Source organism: Artibeus jamaicensis, unplaced genomic scaffold (genome assembly GCF_021234435.1).
Source record: "Artibeus jamaicensis isolate MK-2021 breed Jamaican fruit bat unplaced genomic scaffold, CSHL_Jam_final contig_467, whole genome shotgun sequence".
NCBI classification, from domain to species: Eukaryota; Metazoa; Chordata; class Mammalia; order Chiroptera; family Phyllostomidae; genus Artibeus; species Artibeus jamaicensis.
In genome coordinates, this window is record NW_026521845.1 from 147902 (window position 1) to 174663 (window position 26762).

A 26762-nucleotide genomic window follows, 5' to 3' on the forward strand; every position below is an offset into this window, starting at 1 on the left:
ATTTGGGAATTTTGTTTCACACGGGGTCCCTGCCAGCAGCAGGCCCAAAAATCACTGTGGGGCAGGGCTCTGGAGGCCGACTCCACCTCGTTCACTGTTTCCCTTAAAAGCACGCTGACCTCCCACCCGCAGCTGCCGCACAAGGTACGCAGTGTGGCTGGAAGCACACAGTTTCTCCGCAGCCTTCAAGTCTGCTGCAGAAGAGTAGAAAGCTCCTGCAGTTATTCCTAGAGATTATTCCTAGAGGTCACGTTGGAAGTTGTTCACGTCCTCAACTTGGAAGATAGGATTACCTTTCAAAATAAATATTAGTATTGTTGCTGTGAAACTGAAGCCAGGCATTTAAAACGCTGTGAAAACACTGATGGCTGATGAAACAATGAGGGGTGACTCTTGGCCCCCAGTGACTTTCACTCCTGTGAAGAGAGAACGCATAAGCAGCGTGGGTTCCCTCTTCACAGAGACCTTAGCACTTCCCTGACACCCCGCGGAGCACACGGCTGGTTCCTTTGGGGCACGTGGGTTACCCACCTCTTCTTTATTCCTGGAGGGGGCTTCTCATCATTCCTCCTGAGAACATTTGGGAGATTAAATTTATTGACTGTTTCTATTTGTCTTTAAGTTAAATTTATTTATTTATTTACTTACTTATTGATTGATTTTAACCTTCACCCACGGGTATGTTTATTGATTCCAGAGAGACAGAGAGAGAAACATCGATCAGTTGCCTTCCATACACGCCCCAACCAGGAACAGAACTCACAGCGTAGGCATGTGCCCTGCCTGGGAATTGAACCTGCAACCTTTCGGTGTGTGGCCTGATGCTTCAACCAAGCCACACTGGCCACAGCTAACTTAAAATTTTGAAAGGATTATAGATCATACAGGGCAGGTTGCTTGATAGGATCTGACTTGCAGACTCAAAAATAGCTGAATTCTTAACTATATACCCTTTACGATAAAGGACAGACACATATCAAGGAATACTTAACTGTCTTAATTTTTTATCATGTGGGTATTTTTTTAAGTTTCAAGCTTCACAGGTCCATATAAACTTTAATTTAATATCAGAAAGCCCAAAATTGAATTTTTCGACCTAGCCCTTATGTGTAAAATTGATTATCGCACACCAAACGAACAGTTTTAACTCCGATCTTGCAGAATCTAAAACTTGGAACGGTAACAACTGAAGATAAAGTAAAAGCGTCCTGTGGTGAGTTCTGCATTCCTTTATCAGCCTCTTGTAAGGCAGACTTTAAAGAATTCTCACGTTGTCTTTCTCAGGATAACACTTCCAAATGCACTCGGGAAGAGACTATTGCAAAAAAGACCTCAAGTTCACGGCGAAGCTCCAGAACACGGTCATGGGAAGTGCTGGTGACCTGTGCTCACGGCACACCCAGTGTTTACGGAAGTACTGAGATGAGTCAAGTGAACAGGAGCCGAGGAAGGGACAATGGGGAAGCCCAGGCGTCAGTAAGGAGCCGAGAAATGACAGCAGTGAAGGGGACAGAAAGCTGTCGCAGAAACAGCCAGGCAGGGAGGCACAATGCGGGGGCTGTGATGGAAAACACGGAGGGGACACTTGACATTGTCACAGGAGAAGACAAAGCAAAGTATAGGCCTCGTCAACACACAGGTTTCAAAACCCTCTGTATGAGAATCTGAAGGGTGGTGTGTGTGAGGAATGATTTCATTTGTCCTTACAGAGGAAATCAATGTCTATTCCAACCTTTGAAACTGAAAAGAAGGCTCGCAGTGATTCAGAATCAGTGCTTGATTTGCTGTATTTTAAATGTTTTTTAATTTGTTTTTTTTTTTTTTGAGAGAGAAACATCAACCTGTTCTTCCACGATTCTTGCGTTCGTTGGCCGATTCTTATATATGTGTGACCAGGGATCAAACCCACGACCTTCGCATATCAGGACAATGTCCTAACCAACTGAGCTACCTGGCCAGGGCCTGGGTTTGCAGTATTTTAATGGTGATCTCTCTGGGGCAGGCCTCATGCCTGTCTTGCTCTTTCTGACCTGGAAATGTAGCAGGCTTTCAAACAATATTTGCTGAATTATTCATGAATATTGCTAAGCACCTTTCAGCATCTCTCCGGTCACAGGCCCCAGGTTCACTGGGGAAAGTGTGTAAGAAAACGTGACAAAGCCAGCCCCCGAAGGTGATACTGGCAGTGAAGTTGAACAAATCATCCAGACACTGTCTACATATTTGATAAATGAATAGTGAGGTTCTGACTTGTAAAAGGAAAAAAGCCTTTGCTGAGGTAGAAAAACAGACTTCCGATGTTTGGGACCCCCTGGTCCTTAACAATCTTAAGTCTCAGTTACCCAGAAATTTATGAATACCCATTTCCTGTATTTGGTATTCAGTTTAGATTTTTCCCCCCTCTGTGTCTAGCACAAAACCTGCCTGTTGTGTTACATAAATAAGTTGATGATACTCTTTACCATAAAGTAATTTGTTTACTATTTTTGGTTTTTCTTTTAGAAAATTTTGTTGTAGCGAGCTCTTAAAAACATTTTCTTAAAGAATGAGACATTTTGTTATTACATACATGGGATCTGTCCTTTTTTTCTTTGAAAACAAGGCTCTTGTCATCTATAGCATATGGCATTCTAAGGGGACATATGCCTTCCATGCCTCACCATGAGCTCTGAGGGTCAGGGCCGAAGCTGCCCTGGCTGGGGGGGGGGGGGGTGGTTCACTGCTGTGACGTCCACCACTCAACCCAGCGCTGCCAGAGTCTCTAATGCATTATAATCACAAGAGAGGTTCTGAGCCTGATAACTGAGGTAACTGGCTGCTCACAAGAAGAGTTAGTTAATGTTTAAGAGATGAGGACCAAACACCTAAGGTCAGGGCGAACCACGCCAAGTAAGGCTGTAACACATTTTTGATCATTCGGTAAGACTTAAACTGGCAGATCTGGAGCCCACACAACATCGTCTGTGAATTCTACTCGGTGAAAACTTTATTACCATTCCGGTGAATTTTACACATAAATGAGTCCCTGATAAAAACAGGACTGTTTTTAAATTACTTACTTCGTCAAAATTTTCCCTGACATCTGAGATCAAAGACAAGGTTTCTAACTCTAAAACAGTGCAAGTCCATAAAAGCACTTGAAACTCAGAACCACAGAAATTTCATCTGTGGTTAAAAAAATATAGACGTTCTCATGAGCGGGTCCCCCTGCCCCAGCAGACGCCCAGCGGCAGGGCACGCACGTACCTTTCATGAGCTTGGCGAAGGGCTCCGGGCAGGTGGAGGGAATGGGCAAGGTGAGCTTGTTGACTGCCACACCATAAGCCACAGCAAGACCGTCAATGCCGCGGTAGGGGACCTCCCCGGTGAGCAGCTCCCACAGCAGCACGCCGTAGCTGGAAGGCAAGGGTGTCACAAAGTCAGTGAGGCGGGTGACCGGGCTCTTCCCTCGGGCACAGCTGGTGGGGCAGCTGTATCAGTGCCTTCCTCCAGCTGCTCGTGAGACCCTTCTCTTCCAAGAAAGCGGCCCTTCTCCAGAGGGGAGAGGTCAGTGTCTCAAACATGGTCATTCCCAGAAATGAGCTGTGCATGCACTCACTACACGGATGAAAACTGCGTAATGAACAGGAAAACTCAGGTGTCGTCACACTGAACCAAGCAGGGGCCAGAGCCGGCCGCTCTTTGAGAGTCACATGGTTGCTGTGACGTTTCTCCTTCTGCCTCCTTTTTCCCACACGCAGATAAAACCTCGTGAGGACTGATAGGACGAGAAGATGCTCGCCCTACGTCCATCTCATGCTACACACCGCTGGATGCCAATGGAAGGATTTTTAAATAGTTTGTCAAAACTGTTTATCTTTCTGACTTTCACTTCCTATTTTAGGAGCTATTTTAAGAATGTGTTCCCCAGGCAGCTTAACAGTAACAGGCCCCGGAAATCGGGAGGGCCTCCCTGGGCTGCTGGTGGCACATCACATGTCTACTTTGTAGGGAGGAGGACGAGGTGAGCTGGGAGGGGAAAGCCCAGGATTGTGGCTGCAGCCAAGCTCTGGCAGTGTTGGCAGGTGCGACCCAGGTTCACAGCTCTTCCAGGTCGTCAAAGGCAGATGCAATGACAAATATGAGAGAGGATACAGTATAGAAGGGCTTCTAAACCAATGTTTAAATTTTTTATTTATTTTATTTTTGGACAGAATGGGGAAGGAACGAAGAGAAACATCCACGTGCGAGAGATACATCAATCAGTTGCCTCTTGCACACTCCCAACCAGGGACCTGGCTGGCAACCGAGGCATGTGCCCTGACAGGGAATCGAACCCATGAACTTTTGGTTCACTGGCTGGTGCTCAGTCCACTGAGCCACCCCAGCTGCAACTAAACCAATTTTTTAAATAAAGCCAAAGAACCACATTTTACTCCGCATCCACGCCGCAGACTCTAAGGCAACACAGGAGGCTGGAAATAAGTTTGCATATTATATATAGTTAATCTCCCCTACCAGATCGGTCAGTACCTTAGTTCCCCTTTATCTTCTTCAAAATGGGAAGTGCACTCAAATTATCTTTTGCTAATACACACAAAAAAGTCAGTCACTCCAAACTACTCCCTTGACTTTACACTGAAACCCATAAGCACATATGAAAGTCCTATTTACTTTCTTCTTTATTTCTATTAACATCACTCATACAGCCCTACAGTCCTGTTTACTTTTCTAATCTTTCATCTTCTGCCGTGAGATGTGGGGCCACCACATCACAGAGACCCTGGGAAAGGCCCCCTGGGGGGCAGACCCACCTGCAGAGCTGCCGACTCTCTGGCCTGAGGCTCCGGCCACGCCGGGTACCACGGCACTTCCTGAAGACTCTCCCAGTGTGCCTGCCGGGCTCCGGATGAGCGACGCTTGACCGGCGTGCCCCCGAGAGCGTTCACAACCTGCACTGCCTGACGGTTCAGTCAGGGGCACCGACCTCTTTTCCCTTAGATCGTCAACTAAAAAAAAAATGGCCACAGCCCAGCACAATAGCCGCCTGGAGTGAATGCATCAGAATGATACCTATTTTTTTGGTCAGATAAAATAATGAAGTGTATTTTTTGGTGTGCCGCAGAATTTTGGTCATTAGTTTACGTGTGCCATGAGATCAAAGAGGTGGGAAACCGCTGCTCTAGACTGTGTACAGAAAGCATTCAGAAAGAAAGAATGTGGAAGCAACAGAATGTGCCCAGCGGCAGGGCTGCAGGGGCCCACCAGCCAGGGCCCTGCTGGCCCCAGCAGAGGTGTGTGTCTGTCCCCAGGCCCGGAGGCCGGCTCCTCCTCGGAGCCCGAAGAGCGGACACCGCTGAGTGGCAGCGGCCTGGAAGCAGCAGACGGGAGTTTGAGCTTGGGGGGGGGGGCCCGTCCACCAGCTCTGTCCCCACTCACAGGACCCTTGAACTTGACCTTGAGTTAACTCATCTATACAATATAGCACCGTCTGCCTGGCACTCTCAAAGCACTCTTCTTCCTATTTAGTTTTAACCACTCTTTATTCTTTACAATTTGGGTGCTAAACTTATCTTTTAATTACACTTAACATACCACATTCTGTGAGCTTCAGGTGTAGAATGTGGTGATTAGACAGGTAACTTACAAAGCGATCTCCCGATCGGTTTAGTGGCCACGTGACTCTCTACGTGGTTATTCCATTTTGACCTTATTCCCTCAGCTGTGCTCCACATCGCCCCCATGACTACTCTGTAACAGCCATTTGTACTTCGTTGTCCCCTCACCCCTTTTATCCACCCTCCACCCCCTCCCATCTGGGGACTAGTAATCTTTCTAAAGGGATATACAGTGTAGTAGTAAATCACATCATGCTATAACTATCAACAATGAAGTTGCAACTGACCTTTTTCAAAGGTTATCTGCTTAGTTTCTTGAAAATCAAATTCTTAATTTCAAGAACAATTAAATTTAACTCACAGATGAATCAAAGTCACCTCAGAACTGGGGCCCAAAGCAATCCTGGGGTAACTGAAACGTCCGTCTAAATTCACAGAAGTGTCCTTGCTACTCTCATTAGCAAATAGGAACCCAGAACCAAATTATACGCCCACTTAGCTTGGTTTCTGGGGAGTTTCAGAGAATGACTAATTCACGCCCGGTCACCGTTTAAGGAGAGAGGAGGGCTTACCCAGGTCAAACCCAAGCGAAACTGGAACTGCTTCTGCGGAACTACGCATCTAAAGCGCAGTGCGTATCAGAAGTACAGTGCGACCAGGAGGGGGCGGGACACATGAAACCCTGCCCCAGCGCTCTAGCAGCCTGAAGGTCAAGGGCTGCGGCAGCCAGAGCAGCATCTCAGGCCTGGGGCCCCAGCCACTTGCCGGTTTTGCAAGCTGAGGAAATTTCTCTACCTCTCGGTACCTTGGTACCGACTCTGTGAAACTGGGGTACAGGAGACACTGTCCAAACCCATCGGGAACACACTACCCATCGGGAAGGAGGAAGTGATTGGCAGGCACGTTTGTAAACACACCAGCCAACGCACAGCCCGCAGCACTGCACAGAGGGCAGCGGCATTTCCTGAATGAAATCGTTTTCATGGGGACATTCGGAAAGGAGGGCGGAAAGCACAAGTTCACGCAGGCCAGAGGCGGCCCGGATCCGACACCCCTGGGCCCCAGCACGCGTTCCTCTCCTAATGAATTCCATGGCTCCAGAGTCAGTCGTTTCCAGTCCTTTTCATAGCATCTCATGCCTCTTCCTTCCTGTCTATTTTGCTTCCAGCTGCCAATTTTTACTGTTTTCAGCTTAGCCTCCCTCTCCCCTCTTCTAATTAGCTGATTTGACTTAAAATCCGATAATTCCAGCTTATGAAACTGAGAATTAGAAATAAACACGCTTTGAGAGGCAACCTGTCCAAGAACTGCATAGACTCAAAGACCTATATTTTTGGTGGTTTTAGAATTTTTTTTCATACCTCTTGATTCTTCCCTACGCTTAGAATAATAGGGTTGCTATGAAGGGTTTATATAGATTATACAGCATCTGCATAGCTTGTAATCACACAGTGCATAAAGGAAGCACATGAAAGGACCGGTTGTAGTCGTCAGTAATATCTTAAATGTAAAATAAATTTTGATGTATTTCACTAGTTTTTAGAGCCTTGAGGTATAATTTCTTAGAAGAATCACCTATTTCATCTACATATCTTGGCATCGCATGGTCAGAAAAATCACTGTAATTAAACCAAGAAAAAAATGTTGAATGTTTCAGGAAGACCTATGCGATGGGTCTCCTCCAAAACAGAGTCTGGGCAGTATGGCCCAGCATTTGAGTTTTCAAAATAGCCCTAGGGTGTTCTGGAACCCCTGACAGTTGACAAATTTCTCAAAAGCACAATGAAATTATATTTTAAATGCAGAGGGTCAGGTTTCAATTTAAAGGATTTTTTTGGAAGTTACGCTTGCAGGGTGTCTGCCACTGGCTTGACCTGTGAATCTGAGAGTAAGTTCTGTTGCGCCCAATAATTGGAGGGGGCAAAGTGTTGCTGGTGACAACTTTGGGAGTCAGAAAGCTGTGGACTCAACAAGCAGTTGCTCTGCCACTTCTCAGATATGGACTCTTAGCAAAGTGACATTTCCTCTCTCAGCCTGAGTTTTCTGAGGTACAAAAGCCTTGGAATTTTAACTACAATGAGATGCCTCTTCGTGACTACTAGGATGGCTGCAATCAAAATGTCAAATAACAACAAGTGTTGGCGAGCATGTGGAGAAATTGGAACCCTTGTACTGGTGGGATGGGAGCACAGCAGCTGCTTTAGAAGGTGGTCTGGCAGCTCCTCAAATGATTCAACACATATTTACCGTATGGCCCAGCAATTAAATGCCTAGATATACAGCCAAGAGAGCCGAAAACATACACCCTCACACATACTTGTTCACAGATGTTCATGGCAGCATCATTCAGAATAGCCCCAAAGTAGAAACAACCCAAATACCCACCAAGGGATGAACAGATAGCAAAATGTGGTCTATCCATCCAAGAGAATATTATTCACCCTTAAAAAGGACGGGAATTCTGTCACACTCTGACATGGATGAACCTTGAGGACGTTATGCTAATTGACAAATCCCAGTCCCAAAGGACTACATACTGTATGATTCCATTGATATGAAATTTCCAGAATCAGCAAACCTAAAGATACAAATGGAACATCAGTGGGGGCCTGGGAGGGGCGGAATGCTGGGGATGATGGCTGAGAGGCACAGGGTTTCCTTTATGGATTATAGAAATGTTCTAAAATTTGTTTGTGTTGTATTAAATGCTAAAAGCCCTCAGATGATGCCATTTCAATGGGTAAATTGTATGACATGTGAATCATATCTCAATAAAATGATTAAAATTCAAAAGAAAGCACTGGAATTTTAATACACCCCAATTAACTTTTACAGTATTTTCAGAATGCCAAACTCCCCTACAAAGGACTTTGTGAGCGGTAGATAAAAGCAAGGAAGCCCCTGGTGGGTGGTAACTACTCAGCAGAGTGGTCTTGTCCGTCTCTCTGCTGTGGAGCAGCATTACCCCCAGACGACACGCAGCTGAACGGAAAACCCAGGTAACCAGGGGTCCCATCTGGTCCAGCTCTCTGTTCTCAAACTGGGAGCTTTAATCTTTAGAAAATGCCATCTACCTCAAACTCCTTCCATGCTACTATTCTGTCAGGGAATCACAAGGAATCGAAATTTTGCTTAAAGTGAAAATTTAACTGTACTTACTCACAAAATCTTGGCATTACTGTGAACTCCAATTATAGCCGGTTTTACTGAAACCTCAGATTTAATGAAAAGGTTCTCCTATCCAATGGAAGTCGTGACAATAAAAACCTCATGTTACCTGCTCCACTCTGATCCTATGATCAAAACTCTAAAACCCTCTTCCAAACCCTCCAAACCCTCTTCCATAAGTTGCCCCTTATGCTCAGAACTACTGAATACTTCGGGCCCCCCCCCACCCCGGGACACAGAGCAGCCCGTTTCTGCAGAGGGGTGCAAAGCGAAGAAGAGCCGGGTGCTCACCTCCAGATGTCGCTGCCCTTAGAAAACAGGGAAGACTTGATGACCTCGGGGGCCATCCAGGCATAGGTGCCGGCCGCGCTCATCTTTGTGGTCCGGTGCCACTCTCTGGCCAAGCCGAAGTCTGTGATCTTCAGCGTTTTCCTGCAGAAGTTATCGTGCTCTATCTTCTCAAGCAGCAAAACTTAAAAAAAAAAAAAAAAGCGATATATTTTTATAACTATTTTATCATTTTCCAGTCACATTTTTTTCCTTCATATTTTCAGTAGCCTTCAAGGCAGTGGACAGAATACATAAGAATGAACTTCAGTGTTACCATTTTACCTTCCGTACACCACCTGCACCCTAACCGCTAGTGGGTCACTTGTGCCGCAAGTCGCGAGTGTTTCTTTGGAAGCCCACAGACGTGGTACAGCGCAGCCCTCTTTGCGGCTGCTTCTCTTCATGGGAAAGCGATTTCAAGGGGCTGGGACCATCTCCCGAGGGAGCACAGGCAGGGTCCCAAGTCCCTGCGAGTTTACCCGATACACTGTGTCCTTCTACAAGGCCGGTCCTCACCCGGAGGCACAGTCTTTTCTACCGACTGTATTGAAGAATCTCTCAAATAGATGACATATGCCCCCAAACTGTTCTCGAACCGTACATTTGAAAAATGCTCATAGGTACTTTAACTCATGAAGAAATTTTAGGAGGGAGGAGGGCTTTCCTGAAGTTCAAAATAGAGCAAAAAGTGAAAACTTTATAGAAACTTGATCTAGATGCTCACTTCCCAGCCCCCAGCCCCTGGACACAAAACACCGAATGCGCAGGCGCAACTTGGGCGGCGCAGGCCGGTGGCGCCAGGCCGGGCAGGTGACAGCAGCTGAAATAAGCCACTTCTCACTCCCTCCCCTCCTGCCTACCAGCTCACCCCGCCCTGCACCCAGGCTCCTCTCTCAAAGGGCTGACTGTCCTCTGCCCATAACCACACGGAAATGCTCCAGCAGCCGCTCACCTATGTCCTTCCTCCCACTTGCTGCAAAGGGGGCAGTTTAAACCTGCTGTGTTTTCTTTCTTCTTCTTTTCTTTTATTTTTAAAAACATTGTATTATTTATTTTTAGACAGAGGGGAAGGGAGGTGGAAAGAGAGGGAGAGAAACATCACTGTGTAGTGGCCTCTCGCACACCCACTACTGGGGACCTGGCCCACAACCCAGGCATGTGCCCCAGACCGGGAATTGAACTGGAGAGCCTTATGATTTGCAGCCAGCACTCGGCCACTGAGCTACACCAGCCAGGGCTAATGCTGCTGTGTTTTCTAACTGATCTCCTCACTCCTGCCTTAAAACCCTGCACTCCAACACACAGCTGCGCCGTCCCACTCCACACCTGAATGCTCTCCAGTTCCCTCCATTGGGGAAATGCCCTCCATTTCCCTGGTCGCTACATGACCTCTGGCCTCACTACTTCGAAACTGGAGAACAACACTAGACAACCTTCATGTTTCATTTTTGGAGCATGGTCATACAGAGAGCCGTTACCCCAAATGTTAGTTACAGGGAAAATCAGTGTTTGACGGAGTCCATTCTACTTGTCGGGCACACCTGCAGGCATCTTAATCAGATCACCCCACTATAACCGTACAGGTATGTACTATTAATTATCTGGACCTGATAAGGAAACTGCAACCAGCCAGGCTGAGTCACCTGCCCAGGGTCACGCAATGAACAGGCGGTGAGGCTCAAGCAGTCTGACCCCAGAGGCCCAGGTCCTAAGTGTGGCCTGCTTTGCTCAGTTGGCGGGTTGTATTGGTTTTCAGGAGGGAAACTTCTCTTTGTTTTGGACCCACGCTGCTTTCCGATCTCCTGTCACTGGACCACTCCCGAGGGGAGGCAGGGGCGGGGTGGAGTCCTGCTTCCGTCCCTGGCTGCCATGGGGACCATGATCACAAGCACCTCATACGGCTGGAGTGAGGAGGGAGTTGTGCAAAGTGCTGAGAATGGTGAAATTCAGTGAGCGTTTCGTAAGGACCGTGCACTCACGGATGCACACGGGTACGTGCACACTTTTATCAACGGGTTTGCACGTGTTGTTAGCAAATCTTCAAAACCAGTTTCTTGGCTGGCAGGAAATACTAGGTTTCTCGCAAGGCTTGAAGTTTCACTTTGCAGTGGATTTCCATGATATTCACAGCATGGCATCCAATGTTTACAATGAACGACGGTCATGAAAGTCAAAGAACTGGTGTCGCTGGAGAGAACCAACCTGGGGCTCCCTGTCAACAAGAAGGGCCACTTGAGTGGGGATTTGTCGCCAATACTGAGCCAGTGTTGTGGAGTTCAATGTGTCCTCCCCCAAGCACTCTTCTCCCTGGGAGACTAGAGAGCAACGACCCCTGGCCTAGTTTTATACCCACCACACAGAGGCCACGCCGGGTTTTAAGGTGGGTGGATGCTCACGGTCACGCAGGTGCTAAGTAGCAAGGCCAAAACTCTTACCATTTTCTTACTCACACACGTAACGCCATACCCTGTAGTGAAGGATAGGGAAAGGACCCTGGGGTGGGCCTCACTTTGGTGGAATAGCCTCTCATTCTCTCCGCCCACCTACACTATTCAAGGGCCAGCTTCCTTGGGCAACCTTTCCAGAACATCCTACAAAACAGCGACTGTTTCATCTCCCCAGTCATCTGTTATCCACATATTGTTTCGTTGGTTACCTTGTCACCTAAAACGTATGGTTCTAAATTGCACAGGAACCACTCAATGCCAGGAGCTGTGTATTACAGCTGTCCCCTGGGTCCCCCAGTGTCACCTGACACGGTACCTTGCGCATCAGACGTTCAATGGATGGAGTAGTTTTCATTAACGACAATTGGATAATTAGCACCAGTTCTGATAAGAATGTTGCCCACCACTGAGCGAGCCTTTCTGTGTGGTTGTCTCCACTTGAGCCTCACCCCCTGCTGTGCAGTGGCCATTGTGATTCTCAGTTTAGACGTGGTTTCCCGGGCCGCAGGGCTACAACACGCAGCCAGTGTCAGATGCCATCTGCGTCCCCACGTCCTCAGTCCCTGCGCTACCAGTAACGCTGTGGGCCACCAGTGGGGCGGACCAACCAGAAACGTCCTTAGGTACCTGGTTTCAGAGATCAATTTTTGAATTTTCTTCCTTCCATGTCAGCTTGTGCTATATTTATTTCTCACTTCTTACTCCTCATGTTTATAAAAAAAATCCAACCCCATATTCTTAAACCGCAAAAACAACCCCTCCAGACAGATAATTAGCTACTTCATCAGCTGTATTACATTTTTCCATGATAATACTACTAATTTCACTTTTAAGCAGTGATTATTCTTACCACCAAAAAAGACTCCAAATTAGTGATTAAAACGGCTTTCAACTCTGTAGAACTTGGCTTTCCAGGGCACTTTCAGAGGCACTGGCTCCTCGTTCTCATGAACACCCACACAGGGAGGAGTGAGGCTGTGTCAGCCGAGGTATGCACGAAGGAAATCCCATGCCCCCGACCCCAGGGAAGGGCTGGCAGCCCTTGAGAAGCAAAGGCCAAAGAAAGGCAGCTCTAAAAATAAGTGAAAACAGAACTAAAAGTGAGAACTAAAACCAGAGCATTTAAAATGAGTTGCATTTCTACATAAAGGTCACGGTGCAGGGTGCTCTTGGCAGCCTTGGCACTGACGGTCTCGCACCTCCCCCAGCCCCAGTCCAAAGCCTCCCCAGGAGCCAAGTGCTTCCATGCTTTGAACTAACAGAAAACAAGTTAAAATAACACTCTGAATGTCAAGTTTAGAGTTCCATGAAAGGCCCATTGTTTGGGAGTCTGTTTCAGAGGTGTTGAGCAAAATTCCTGAAATTCCTTATCTTTTGGGCAAAGTGACCGAAACCAAAAATAGCTGGTGCCCCAACAGGTAACATAATGGGGCAGCTGGCCAGGTTTCAGCCTAAGGACACAAGGGTGGATGCCAACTTCCGCTTCCTGTCACTCACTAGGGAGGGTGACAGGCACAGCTGCCCCCCAGAAGGTGCAATGTGCAAACCAGGCAAATCGACTTTTTTGGCCACAGGAACTGTAAATTCTTGTTAGTAACCTAGCGACAGTGTCGGAGCCCCTTTTGGGGCACTTCAGTGAAGATTTCTGACCCCTGTTCACCCCGGTCTTTGCAATCAAGCTTTTACAACCTTGCACTTCGCCTACTTACTCAACCATGAGGCACTTGATTTTCCCGGCTCCTTTGAAGTTTCACCTTGGTATTTTCAGAATTATGGCATATAAGGCATACCTTTTTTTTAAAAAAAGGGAATTACAATGTATTCATTCTACTTTCTCAACATTTATGGGATTGCTATGTCCAAGTTCCATGTGAGTCAAACGGGTTCGCTTTGATTAATCTTTAACCTCAAATATATTATCACCAACAGAAAGTCATAAGAAAGAAAACAAGTGGAGAAAAGCAACAATGTGAAAGCATAGAGTGACAAACACGCCTTTCTCTGAGTCTAAGATATAAATAAATAAGGTGACTCCATGAGTTTCAACTCAGAACAATGGACCATTTACAGGGAATAAATAAATGCTAACTTTCTAAGTTCACCAAGCAGCTCCCAATTTTTGTACATTTCTTTCCATCTGTCCCCGCCCCGCCCCCCCAACACACACGCCACTCACTCACACCCAGGTTTATGGAATCAAGTCCAGACCCACACCCTGGACTTCCAGGTCCATCCATCACAGCTACGTGATCTTTTCCCTTCTTCCCGTATTCTCCAACATGACCCACCCTTACAAACGGACAATTCTGGGCACTAAAAGCCACCTCTAACAAACACACCCCCACACCTGTCCTGTACCCCTTTGCGCGTGCTGTGGGGCTGTCTCCCCATCTGCCCTGTGGAAAAACCGCACCTCGGGTGCCCCTTAAGCATCAGGCAGGAGCATGGGGTTCCCACCGAGCTGCTCACTGCGAGACCACTCCCAAGTCCACAGCCTTTGCGAACTCAGCTTCTCCTTCCATGCAGGACGCGAGTGACGTCCACATTCTCCCTGCTCCAGTGCTGCGTGAATCTCTAAACAGCACGTCCCCCGGTGCCTTGCCTTGGAACCTCAGAGGGGCCTTCTCTGCATTTCTAAGTGGTGTCACACTAAGCGGTTGCCTTGTCATACCGCTTGGTCTCATCTCCCTAAGTGAAGCACAAAGAACCAAAGGACAGACGGCACCTCACTAATCTTCTGTCTGTTTTTATTTCTACTGTGCAGCAACTAGCATTTTTATACACTCTCTAAATATCTGTTGAACGAAAGAGTAAATGAAAACTGTAGGGGAAGGAGCATGAAGAAAATGAATTGCAAGCTTTTTTACGTGAAGTCAGCAGCTCATTATACAACACTAACTGGAATGGTACTAGGAAAGGAAGACTGCCCTAAAGGGCCCTTACTATACACCTGTTACTTGAATGGCGACCCATCAGCAGCATCTGACACAGCTGACTGCCCCTCCCCGAAACACATTCTTCACTGGCCTTCAGAGCACCTGGGTTTTCCTTCCTATTCGAGCTGCTCCTTTTTCTGGCCCCTCCTTATCTCCCTGACCTCTAATTCCTGGAGACCCCCAGGACTCAGTCCTTGGGCCTCTGGTCTTCTCTGTCAGCACTCACTCCCCAGAGAGGTGCAGCCGATCTCTCAGGGCTTAAATTCCCCCTCTATGCCGGTGACACCCGGATGCTCACCTCCACCCTGGGCCTGTCCAGTCTATTCTCAGAACCCCAGTCAATGCAATCCCATGAAAATGTCAATCACAACCCAATTCTAGGCTCCAAACTCTCCAGTGTCCCAGGGAAGTCAACAGCCCTGGGGGACCTAGGAGACCCTGCAAGACCTGTCTCCCCCACACACCCCGCCCTGTCCTACTGCCCCCTCCTATGGACCGTTTAATGTCTGTGTCGCCCACTGGAATGCAAATCCCGAGAGGGGAGGGCTCTGTGCCTGCTTTGCTCACTTTGGAATGCCCGGGACCTGGGAGAGCCCCTGGGACACAGAATCCAGTCGGTTAGTGACTATAAAATACAAACCACAGACGGGCCTACTAGACAGGAGGAGGCAGACTCTGTACAGAAAATCCCCACGTGGTCAGGTGACCCGGAGCCTTCCACTGCTCTTACCCCACAAATAAAAGGCACTGGGCCAACCTGCCCCGGCCACATTCAACGCTCACAGTCGATACACTGGCAACGCCTTCCGTTTCGTTGTACGTGAAGTCTAGTTCTGTATTTCTATCTCCTTAGGATTTTCAACAAAATAAACTCCTTCAAACCATGTTGAGCCAATAATAACTGAAACGTCACATGTACAAGCAAGGTACTTCCCCGAATGGCACGTGATTTACTCTTTTTCCAGGAGCTTAAAACAATGTCCTAGTATTGACCCTGGTCGTGAAACAGTTACAGCTGGGATTCGGTACTTCATGCTTCCTCCTTGACCCTCAACTTATCAGCCCAAGTTACTGGCAGGCCTGCCAAGGCGCCCAGATGGCAGTGCTCCTACAGAGAACAAAGCCTGGGACTGTTTCCTCATCCTGCTGGCTGGCTGGGCGGCCGGGCAGCCAGAAGGCAAAGCCCCTCACCCCCAGCTGAGATGAGCAAATATATGATTACACGGCACTGCATTTTGCAGAATGATTGATAATAATGATCTTAGGTTAAAAAGCGTCCTAGAAAAGTTTTAGGGTATCAGTGAATTCACACACAAAAAATTAAGAATTATTAAAAGTACTCAAAGATTTTTCTTTTATATATATATAATAATGTGTGTACATATATATATATAGTATATTTTATTGAGTGTTATTACAGTTGTCCCACTTTTCCCCCATCCTTGCCTTCTGCCCAGTACCCTCCTTCCAACCAGCAGTCCCTGCCTTAACTCATGTCCGTGGGTCGTGCATATAAGTTCTTTGGCTTCTCTATTTTCTATGAAATTCTTAACAGCCTTCTGTCTGTTTTGTACCTGCCAATTTGTACTTAATCCCTGCACCTTTTCCCCTATTCTTCCCCCCTCCCTCTCTCAGTTGATAACCCTCCAAATGATCTCCATACCTATGACTCTATTCCTGTTTTGCGGGTTGGCTTAGTTTTTGTTTGTTTGTTTTAATAGATTCAGTTGTTGATAGTTGTAAATTTGTTGCCTTCTTTTATAAAGATATTATTTATTTATCTTTAGAGGGGAAGGAGAGAAGGAGAGAAACATCAATGTATGGTTGCCTTTCATGCATCCCCTGCTGGGAACTGGCCTGTAACCCAGGCATGTGCCCTGACTGGGAATCGAACTGTGATTCTCTGGTTCGCAGACTTGTAATTTGTTGCCTTTTTAATGTTCATAGTTTTGGTCTTTTTTCTTAAATAAGTCCCTTTAACGTTTCATGTGATAATGGTTTGGTGATGATGAACTCCTTTAGCTTTACCTTGTCCAGGAAGCACTTGATCTGCCATTCCACGCTACATGATAGCTTTCCTGGGTAGAGTCATCTTGGATGTGGGTCCTGGCTGTTCATCACTTTGAATACGTTTTGCCAGTCCGTTTCTGCCTGCAAAATTTCTTTTGAGAAATCAGCTAACAGTCTTATGAAACTCCTTTGTAGGTAACTCTGCTTTTCTCTTGATCCTTTTAAGATTCTTTCCTTATCTTTAACCTTTGGCATTTTATTTATGGTGTGTGTTGGCGTGGGCCTCTTTGAGTCCAACTTGTCTGGAAATCTCTGTGCTTCCTGGACTTGTATGTCTATTTCATTTGCCAAATTAGGGACATTTTCTTTCATTATTTTTTTCAAATAAGTTTTCAATTTCTTGCTCTTTTCCCTTTCCTTCTTTTCCCTTTTCTCTTTGCCTTCTACAAATCATAGGCAAGCCTACAATTTGGATATTGGCACATCTGGAGATGTCCCAGAGTTTTCTTATACTACCTTTATTTTTTTTTTTAATTCTTGTTTCTTCTTTTTGTACTGATTGACTGTTTATTTCTTCCTTATATTCCAAATCATTGATTTGAATCCTGGCTTCCTTCCCTTCACTGATTGTTCCCTGTAGATTTCTCTTTATTTCACCTAGTATAACCTTCATGTGTTCCTTTCTGTGGTTGCTCTACTCAATGAGTTCTTTGGGCATCCTGATCACCAGGGTTTTGATTGGCAGGCCAGCGCTCAATCCACTGAACCACACCAGCCAGGGCCTTTTGATCATCAGTGTTTTGAACTCCACATCTGATAGGTTGGTTACATCCATTTTACTCTTTTTCTGAGGTTTTGTTCTGTTCTTTCATTTGGGCCATATTTCTTCATCTTCTTGATTTGGCAGCCTCACTGTGTTAGTTTCCATGTATTAGGTAGAGCTGCTTTGACACCCTATAAATTGCGTTGGGTGGAGCCTTAGGTAATCACCAGGGCAGGGCAACCCAATTCACTGACTTGTGGCTCTGTGTTGGGGGAGGGCTTAGAGAGGGGACTGTGCTGCTGCCTGGTTTCTGGGGGTTTGCCCGGCACTCCCCTCATTTCCAGTCACTTCACCCACTGCCCATTTGTGACTGGCTCTTTTCCAGCTGTTGCCCTGGTGTTGAGTCCCAGAGTGGACGGTTTTGCATGTTTTTTAAAACCATGTGGGCCCTTTCTGCAAGGTTTTGTGAAATTCTTTCCATTTCTTCTGCCACCCCACCCCCCACTGGTGTTTACAGCCAGAAGTCACGGGGATTTATCTTCCTGGTGCTGGGACCCCGGGCTGTGCCGACTGGCCTCAGGCTGTGATGGCTGGCTCCCAAGGAGTCCCTGCCCGTGTTTCTCCACCACACGTGAACGTGGGACTGTGAGACGGCGTGAGTTCGTTCCCCTGCCGCTGCCGCCTCCCCACGCCACACCACTCCTCCTCACCCCACACCACTCCTCCCCACCCCACCTCCACGTCTCTGCTCCTCCTACCCATCGGGATGAATGTGCTTTCTTTAAACCCTTGGACGACAGACTTCCATATAGTTTGACTTTCTGGCAGTTCTGCATGGTACTTGTTTTGAGATTTAGTTGTAATTCTTTTCTGTGGTTGCACGAGGAGGCCAAGCATGTCTACCTACGCTTCCATCCTGATCGGCAGTCAGAGTGTTTCTAAACAAGATATAAAAATGAACTGCCACCATCGTGGCTTACAGTTTATTCAACGTTTTGACATATGCCAGGAGTCAGTAAACTATGTCCCATGGGCCAATCCGGTCCAATGCCTATTTTTATAAATAAAGTTTTATTGGAACACACATATGCTCGTTTGTTTTCACATTGCCTTTTGATGCTGTCGGCTACAATGACAGAGTTGAATGTTGCAACAGAGACTTTATTGCCTGGCAAGGCAAACATACTTAATATCTGGCCCTTTACAGGAAAAGTGTGTTGACCAGGTGCACACTACGTCACTGACCCTCACGGCCCCCCACACAGGGACTTGGGGCCCAGGAACCCACAGCTGGGTCGGAGATCAGACGCCACAATAGCACCACATGCCCTGTGTTGCGGGGACAAATTTTTAGTGACATTCCTTCCCCTAGGGACAAAAGCCCAGAACAAGCCACCCACACTCTCACAGATGCCTGCTATGACCCACTGTCCCATGTCACCAGTTAACAGGATTGGGGATAAGTCTGCAGCCGTGAAGGATTTATGTATCGACCCAGACAACCATGGGAAGGAACCCACAATCCTGGTTCTTTGAACAGCAGTTGCCAAACTCAGCTCTACGTTTGAATTATCCAGAAGCTCTTAACAAAATCAACGCTGCATCCAAAGCTCCAATGCACTGATGGATGGATAGGGTTCGATTTGTGTGAAAATAACTGAGTGAAATGTTAATGGCAGGACCTACGAGTTCGCCTAAGTTCCTTCAACTGTGTACAATTCAAGATTTTCAAAATAAAATGTTCCAAACAAATTCATCGCTTGTTTCCAAGCAAAGTCAGCTGAATTGCAGCATCCAAAAGTGAGACAGGGAATGTTACCTTTTTAAAGCTCGCGGGGAGTGGCTGACGGTGCCCGGGGTGTGGGAGCCGCTGCCACACAGTGCCACTCTCTGCCAGCCCAGCTGGGCATCTGGCCGGGCGCCCCTCAGAGTATCACCCGGGGGCCCCTGCGGTCCCTAAGCTGGCGACAGCTCCAAAGCAGAAGCAGATACGAATCTCCACCTGTCTTCTATCAGGTGTCCTCCAAAAAACTGTCTTAGAAAATAAGGTGTTTCCCCCCACTAAAATGCTATGTTAACATGTAATGGAGTTATTCTTATTTTTCCATTATTAACTATCTATAAACTTCTAATATGGTAAATATCAACAGCCATACCCTACATAAACCAAAGTTCTTTCAGGCGCTGATAACAAACACTTGAGGACTATTAATGGAGACCATACATGGAGAAGATACAAGCTCCAATTCTGGAGCTAGGAGTCCTGGATTCAAGTCTCTGACTAGCCAAGGAAACTTGATAAAGTCTATTCATCCCTGGCTTCAGTTCTGCACCTGTAACATGGCGATAATTAAATTACCTACCCCAGAGGCTGCTCTGAGGGATAAATGAAGTGAGAGTCTGGGCTGTACTCAGTGCCTAGGAAGCATTATATAAATGTTAGTTCTTGTTCCTGTCACTACTATTATTTGGCTAAAGCACTTAACATGAAGTGATAGCTGAAGAATATGGATTTTAAGAAATGACTAAATTCACACTACTCAGGTCAAGTGTACAAATTGAAGTTTCAGGCCCCAAAACAAAACCAGCACAGTTCTCCCAGCCGCCCCAGAATCCTCCTTGTGCTCCCCAGAATTCCGTCATTAAGGGGTCTCCACCTTTTGGGAGCCCCTCAAGTACTGCAGAGGGTTTGGGGACAGTCACACAAATATTTGGAATTAAAATCACCCCCAAGATATAGTAAATCTGGCCATTATTTTCTCACTCCGGTGAACCAGAGAGAGAGAGAGAGAGAGAGAGCGTGCCCTGAATGAACTCACTGAACAAACAGTGACCACAAAAACTGGGCTTGGTCCAAGGCAGTAAACAACATGCACCACACCAATGTCTAAGCGTTTCACTGCCCCACCGCTAACCTACAGCGGTAAAGTCACAAAGCAAATGATCCTGAGCTTATTCTTTTCTTTGTAGGTGTCTATGTTTCAGCAGATCTACCCATTTTCCTCCTCGAAACCTTCCATAGTTCACTCGCACCCTTGGACAGCGGACACATGTCAGTGTGCATTCAAGGCACCCACGGTCTGGCACGTGCTGGGTGCCTGTGTCCTGCCCACAACCACGCCCCACCATCTGTCTACCTTTCGTCCTAGCCACACCCAGCTCGTCCTTTTCCCCTCAAAAACCCCTATACTTTCATGCCAGTGTTTATTCAACTGCTTTTGAAGAGTTAAAGAAACATTAAACAGATTTTTTTCCTACAAGACTTCCGTTCGCTCCAAGAAAGGGATTCAGTAGACAGCATCAGAAATCAAGAAATTCAGGTCCAATGAGGTTATATAACTCGCCCAAGGTCACACAGCTCGTAAATGATGACACCAATATCCAAACACCGGTCTGAGTGACTTCCAGTTAACCGTAGTATTCTAGAAAAACCAACGCTCCTTCCAGTAACTGGCTGGTCTGGAAAAGTTTGGCATGTGTGTGCTGGCGTGGGAACACAGTACTTGCAGACGGCCTTCTGAAAGGGGGGGCTACTTCCCTCCCCTCTGCCGTTAAGGTGCAGACAGACGGGCTGACCAGGAAAATGACCCCGCGTGGACACCGAAGAGTCAGTTTGCAGAAGCAGAACTATACACCTGCCCCCTCACGACCATAAAGCAGGAGAAGAGGCCTATCTGTTTGATATGCAAGCAGGAGAATGGAAGGGGAAGGTGGGGTGACCCTCCGAGATTGCTGTTCTTCTAAAAGCCTGCCCTGGAGCAGGCTGTGTTTCCGAAGCAGACTGGCTCTGTAGCCACTGGGATGTCGGGGCTGATCTCCCTGTGTCCCCAGAGCAGGAAGTGGCCACGGTGGCGTGAAGCTACACATCCGGAGTGAAAGGGGCGGACGGAGAAGGAAGGCGCGCGGGTCTTTTAACTGATTGTAGCATAATTAATAGCGCCTCCGAGTCACTCTTAAAAGCTTTTTAAGCGCCTTAGAGATTACACTTGCTATAATTTTCTCAAATAGTTCCTTTATGTACATTGCATTAATGAGGAAAGCTAAGAAGAAATAAATTCCTTTTGTACCTTTTTTTTTAGTTAGAGCTCTAAATTATATTTCCTAATAAACATTTATGTCTATTTATAGATTGTAGAGGCTGTTGATAATGATATAGGTAACAATTATTCCCAGAAGGCTAAAATAATCAGCGTAAAAAGTTGCTTCATCGTTGAAATAAAAAGTATAAAAGTAAGCAGCCCCCTAAATTTGTGGTTCAATTTCTCACGGAATGTTTATTTTCTACTTTTACAAAAAGGATGGAACACAGGACACAACATTTTAAAAAAAAAGAATCATAGTTATGCCACGCAATCTTCTTTCAATCCTGAGCTGAGCCAGGGTAAACGAAACACTTCGAAGCACTCTCGTAATCCGCGCCGTCCTCGGCAGCCTGCGTACTGTGCCGTTTTATCTCCACTCCTCCGCAGGACTTCCTGGAAACCACTTGTACCGCACCCACGCTCGGCCGGGCCCACTGTGCCTGCCCAGCCCGGACCACCTGGCCAGCCTTGGCTCAGGCCAGCAGTGCGTCCGCCCTCCGGAGCAGCCACAGCAGCCTGTACACACAGAAATCAGACCACACGGCTCCTCCGCACGCCAGGCGCAGGGCTCGCGGTGGGCAACACTCAGAGCGCACGGCTAGGTGGTCAGGGTGGGTCGCCACCCGCAAGGGTCATCACGCTGACCATCTGCGCACTCTCCACTCCCGCCTCATCCCACGGCCTCTCCAGGCTTCATCTTCCCTCTGCCTGGATCTCTGCTTGCCCCGTGCCTCCTGCTGTCCACGTCCCTGTTTGTGTCCGGTTCTCAGAGCCGCCGGCCCCCACCATCCTGCCCCACACCGTGCTTTATTCTCTTGAAAGCACGTACTAATGTTTCATCGCACGGCTGCCATCTATCTACCTTTCTTAGTAGACTGTGCCCTGTGCCAGACAGGATATGATCATCTGGTTTGCCACTGAGTCCCTGGGGCCCAGGAGTCACCGGTAGGGAAGGGACGCCCACAACACGTTGAATGAATGAGTTCCAGCTCACCATGATTTTTCCATTCCCTGGATGCATAGAAACCTGGCTGGGTTCACTGCAAACCCCAGTTGCACCGCCTTGTTGACTAGGTGCTGCACAGACAGAGACTTAGCGAACTGTCCTCTGCTTACCATGCAACCCCGGAGCGACAGGGCCTAGCATGTTGTAACAACGTAAAAAAGCTTAAAACCTGCACATTTAGCTCCACTTTCAATCTTTTGCAGTCTGTTAGAAAGGGACAAAAGTGCTTGTACCATCACAACATACTAGGTATTATTTCAATATAAACATCGTCGCAAACAACATGATCAAACTGAAAAAGACTAAAGAAAAACGAGGCAAGAAAATCTATCGGGAACTATTATCTTCCTTTGACAAATTTAAACATTTGTTTTAGACAATAGTTTCCACTCACTTGGTTCCAAGTAGTCTTATACGTAGTCTTTGTTACCTGAGTAGACCACAGAATTAAAAAAAAAATTCAATATTGATTCTTAAAATCTTGTTTACATTATGATTAAGCCACTACCCCCATAAGCAAATAACAAATACAGTCGAACAAAACATACTGTAATAGAACAAGACGTTAAGGCTTCAGCTATCACAAGGGGATTCCAAAGTACCTGCATTTATTCCTTGAATAATTAACAGCAGAGATCCAGAGTAACCGAGGTATTAGGTGCTATGATTCACACACTGTAGGCCCTATTCAAAATGTTCACATCACAGTAGTTTAAGAACTATAATGAACGGCTGTATTGGAACACGAATTTGGCGAGGCTACCGACCTAGCCAATTAAGTCTTTTTCATAAAAAGTGCAAAATTTCAACACAAAGGCAACCCTGCCTGACAATTATAGAAAATTAAAATGCTCCAGGAAATTTGTTTTGGTGGTGGAAAGTCTTTCAAAAACTGAGCTGCAGCCTATAATCACCTCCAAATTATATAATATCTACCATGGACCCTGGAGTGGATTCCACTGTACAAGTTTTTCCAGTGTCAATAAAAACTATTTAACCATAGTTATTATTCCACGGCCATGTTATTTCTTTTTACTGTTGCCTGGTTCTTTAAAAGTTTTTAATTTATATTTAAAAGTCCATGATTGCAACATGGATTAATCTCCCTCTCTATGCTTGTACAAACACTAGTAGACACACTGTTCCTTGTGGACAACTCACATAGACCACAAGTATGATTATAGCCCTGCAAAAGACAGATTTTCCAGTCTGAGGATCAATGCAACCCCAGTCATTTGCCTGTGTTGGGGATCTGATGTTGTGCAGCAGAAGACACTTGCAGAATGCCAGTTTCCGTGAGAATCGCAGGATCGCTGCAATTGCTAAGACGCAGGGCAAGCACTCACGCCACCGCTGTCCTTAAACTACCTGGTTTTGTGGAAAATCTGGGCAGACACACAGCCAGGCTTATGGGACACACAGACAGGCTTGTTCTTTGGCAGCAGGTTAAACATTTCTTTTACTAAAAGCATATTTTAGGGAATAAGCACCAAGTGGTAGCAAAGACTGTCAGCTTTGAAGCATTTACAAAAATAAATACATTAACATTTGTACTTTGTCTGCTATACACAGCCCCCAAAGTAAATAACTGTGGAGCCCTTCCAATGGCCTCCGTCAGAACTCTAACGTACACAAAACACTATTGCAGCCTCTTTGCTACGCTGTATTTTGCTAGAATTTGCTCCTGTTACTTCAGCACTTGCAACCTAAATGATAAGACAAGGGGTTACTGGGAGTTGTAAAATAAACCCCAAAGTATTAAATGTTTCTACAAAGTTACCAACAAATTATTTACAGTGCTCATAATCAAAATGCTACGTTAGTCACTGTCAAGTAAATTTCAGGGCTGAAGGATTTTGAATGGGAAAAAACATCTAACAAATGTATCATATCTTCTTGTCACTCTTCTTTCTGCAGACTTGGGGAAGGACAATGTTTCCAGTTGAGTTAGCTCCTGTCCTAGCAGGTTTTACAAGGTTGAGAGACATGCAGCTGTGGCAGGCCAATGCCAGTTCTGACTGCATCCTTTAATCTGTCGTAAGATTGCATCTCATTCTAAGAATACTGAGTGATTTCCCATATCGAAGAACCAGCTTTAAGCAGCCATTCTATTGGCTCTTTTACATGGTGAAATACAATAGAACGTGTGTTCTGTTTAGCTGCTGGTTCCTTATTTACATCTGGAAAACTGACCCAGATTTATAAAGAAAGTAAATGATACAGGCCAACTCTTCAAGATTTCAAGTAGCTGTGCAAGGACAATGAACTTGCCCTTAATCAACCCAAATGCGCTTAATGTTGCAAACTGGTGCTTCTTATCTGAAGGCTATTCACCAAGACTCACACTACCCCACCAATACTAAAATCACACTTCTTGAACAGAGACCTCTGAATGGAAAGCCTTTGGGGATGTCAAAGGGCACGCAGCCACATTTAAAGTGGGAGAGGAGCAACCTCAATAAGCACCTGGGGAGCTGAAGGAAAGGGCTGTTTGATGAAAGTCACTAGGCCAGAAGGAGGGCCAGGGGTCCCGCACAATCCACGAAGGCCTCGGTTTGCAAAGTTCTACCCAAATGAACAAACCACACTGGTAACTAAAGGCTAAATAACAGCAGCATTAAGTTTCAAAAAGACCCAGATATGTTACAAGTGTTGTTTGCAATCAAGTCTGATCCGCATTTGTAAAACAGGCACCCAAAAGCAAAGTCAAGGTTAGTGTGTCACCTGTCCCAGAGCAAGTCACCAAAGAGTGTTGCTGGACCTCTGATTACTGGAGGGAGGGCTTGCACAGGAGGTGCTGCTGGCAACCCCGCCTCATTCCACTTGGCACTGGGCCCGGGGAGCCCGCCCAGCTCTAGCACTAGGGTGGACTGCAGAGGGCACGGCTGCGTATTGCCCCCTTACCCACGCCCACCCCGCCCCAGTCCCACTTACTGTTGCTGGACTTGAGGTCCCGGTGAAGGATGGACACCACGGCCTCCTCGTGCAAGTAGAGCATGCCACGCGCGATCTGCACCGCCCAGTTGACCAGCACGTGCGGGGGGATGCGGCGCGCGCGGCGCGGGTCCGGGACTCGCGGATCCGGGGCAGCGTTGGCAGCCGCCAGCGCGCGGTTGAGCGCTCCTCCGCGGGCGAATTCGAGCACCAAGCAGAGGTGGGGCTGCCGCAGGCACACGCCGCGCAGCTCGATGATGTTGGGGTGCCGCAGCATGGCGAAGAGCCGTGCCTCCCGCAGCACGCTCTCGGCCGCCGCTGCGGCGTCCTGCTCCGGGTCCCGGCGCGCCGCCTTCACCGCCACCTCCTGGCCCTGCCAGGTGGCGCGGTACACCTGCCCAAAGCCGCCGGCGCCGATGAGCTCCTTGAGCTCAAGGCGCTCGAAGTCGACGTGCACGGGCGAGCCGGGCCGCGGTGGCGAGCTGGCGGGCGGCTGTACTGGGAGAGCGGTCGGGCTGCACGGCGCCACGTAGTTGGCTGGGAAGATGCCCAGGCGCCGCTGCACCTGGCCGGCCCACCAGCCCTCGTCGCCGGACACGGCGGCGTCCTGGGACAGCACTTCCACCAGCTGGCCGCGCCGGAGGCTCAGCTCATCCTCGCCGCGCGCCTCGTAGTCATACAGCGCGGCCCACAGCCCCGCGCCTGCGGAGGCCGAGCCACTGGAGGAGGCGGACGACGACGACGCGGAGCCGGCGGGGGCGCCTGGGGCCGGGGATACCGGCCTGTCGGCAGCTCCCTCCGCGCCCGGCAAGGCCATCGAGGACCGCCGTAAGGGAGCGGGCGGAGCGCGGGGCGGCGGGCTCAGCCTCCTGTGCGGCCGTGGGCGCGCATCGTCCGGCGGTGTCGCCTCCGCGCCCCGAGAAGGCAGGGAGGAGGGATCGGGGCTCAGGGACGGCGGGGGATCGCGAGCCCACGGTCCGGAGAACCTGGCCTCAGCCACCGTTCCTCTTCAGCCGCTTCTGCTGCTGCAGCGGTCCCCGCGCCCGCGGGGGTTCTAGCACCATGGTGGCGCGCTGGGCCTGCGGCGGGCCTGCAGCTAACTCAGCCTGGCTGCCTCCTGGGACCGCCCCTGCAGGACCCGCCCCCCGCTCCTCCCAGACCCGCCCTCTGCACGGCCGGTCACGCCCCCTCGAGGCCCGCCTACAGCCCCGGACCCACCACGCCCCCTCCGGGCCCCTGGGCATCCCCTGCCTCCCCTGCTGCTATGGCGATCTGGACTCCTGTGGGCCGCGCCCACTTAGCCCAGAAGGCGGAGCCAGCCCAGCTCAGCAAAAAGTTTACGGGAAAGTTTAAATTAAGCCAACGGTGAGGCCCCGGGAGTCCACTCTTCCCCGAAAAGTAGTAACGGCTCTTGAAGACAACCGAGGGCTGGAGGTCGTGACAAGAAGGTGGGTTGCAGCTCCCGAGCGTCACTGCGCGTACCAGCACT

The 26762-nt window shown here is 48.0% G+C and overlaps 1 protein-coding gene across 1 annotated transcript in view; it reads right to left on the reverse strand.

Annotated features, from left to right (window-relative positions):
• MAP3K21 (mitogen-activated protein kinase kinase kinase 21) overlaps window positions 1-26401 on the reverse strand; it is a 49396-nt gene extending 22995 nt beyond the window's left edge. Inside the window, exons 1-3 of the mRNA XM_037136743.2 lie at window positions 25274-26401; window positions 9057-9237; window positions 3247-3395 (exon numbers count right to left, since the gene is read on the reverse strand). Of these exons, the coding sequence (XP_036992638.2) occupies window positions 3247-3395; window positions 9057-9237; window positions 25274-26090 (1147 nt within the window). The 5' untranslated portion in view covers window positions 26091-26401. The remainder of the gene's footprint in view (window positions 1-3246; window positions 3396-9056; window positions 9238-25273) is intronic.
• Between the last annotated feature and the right edge of the window lie 361 nt (window positions 26402-26762).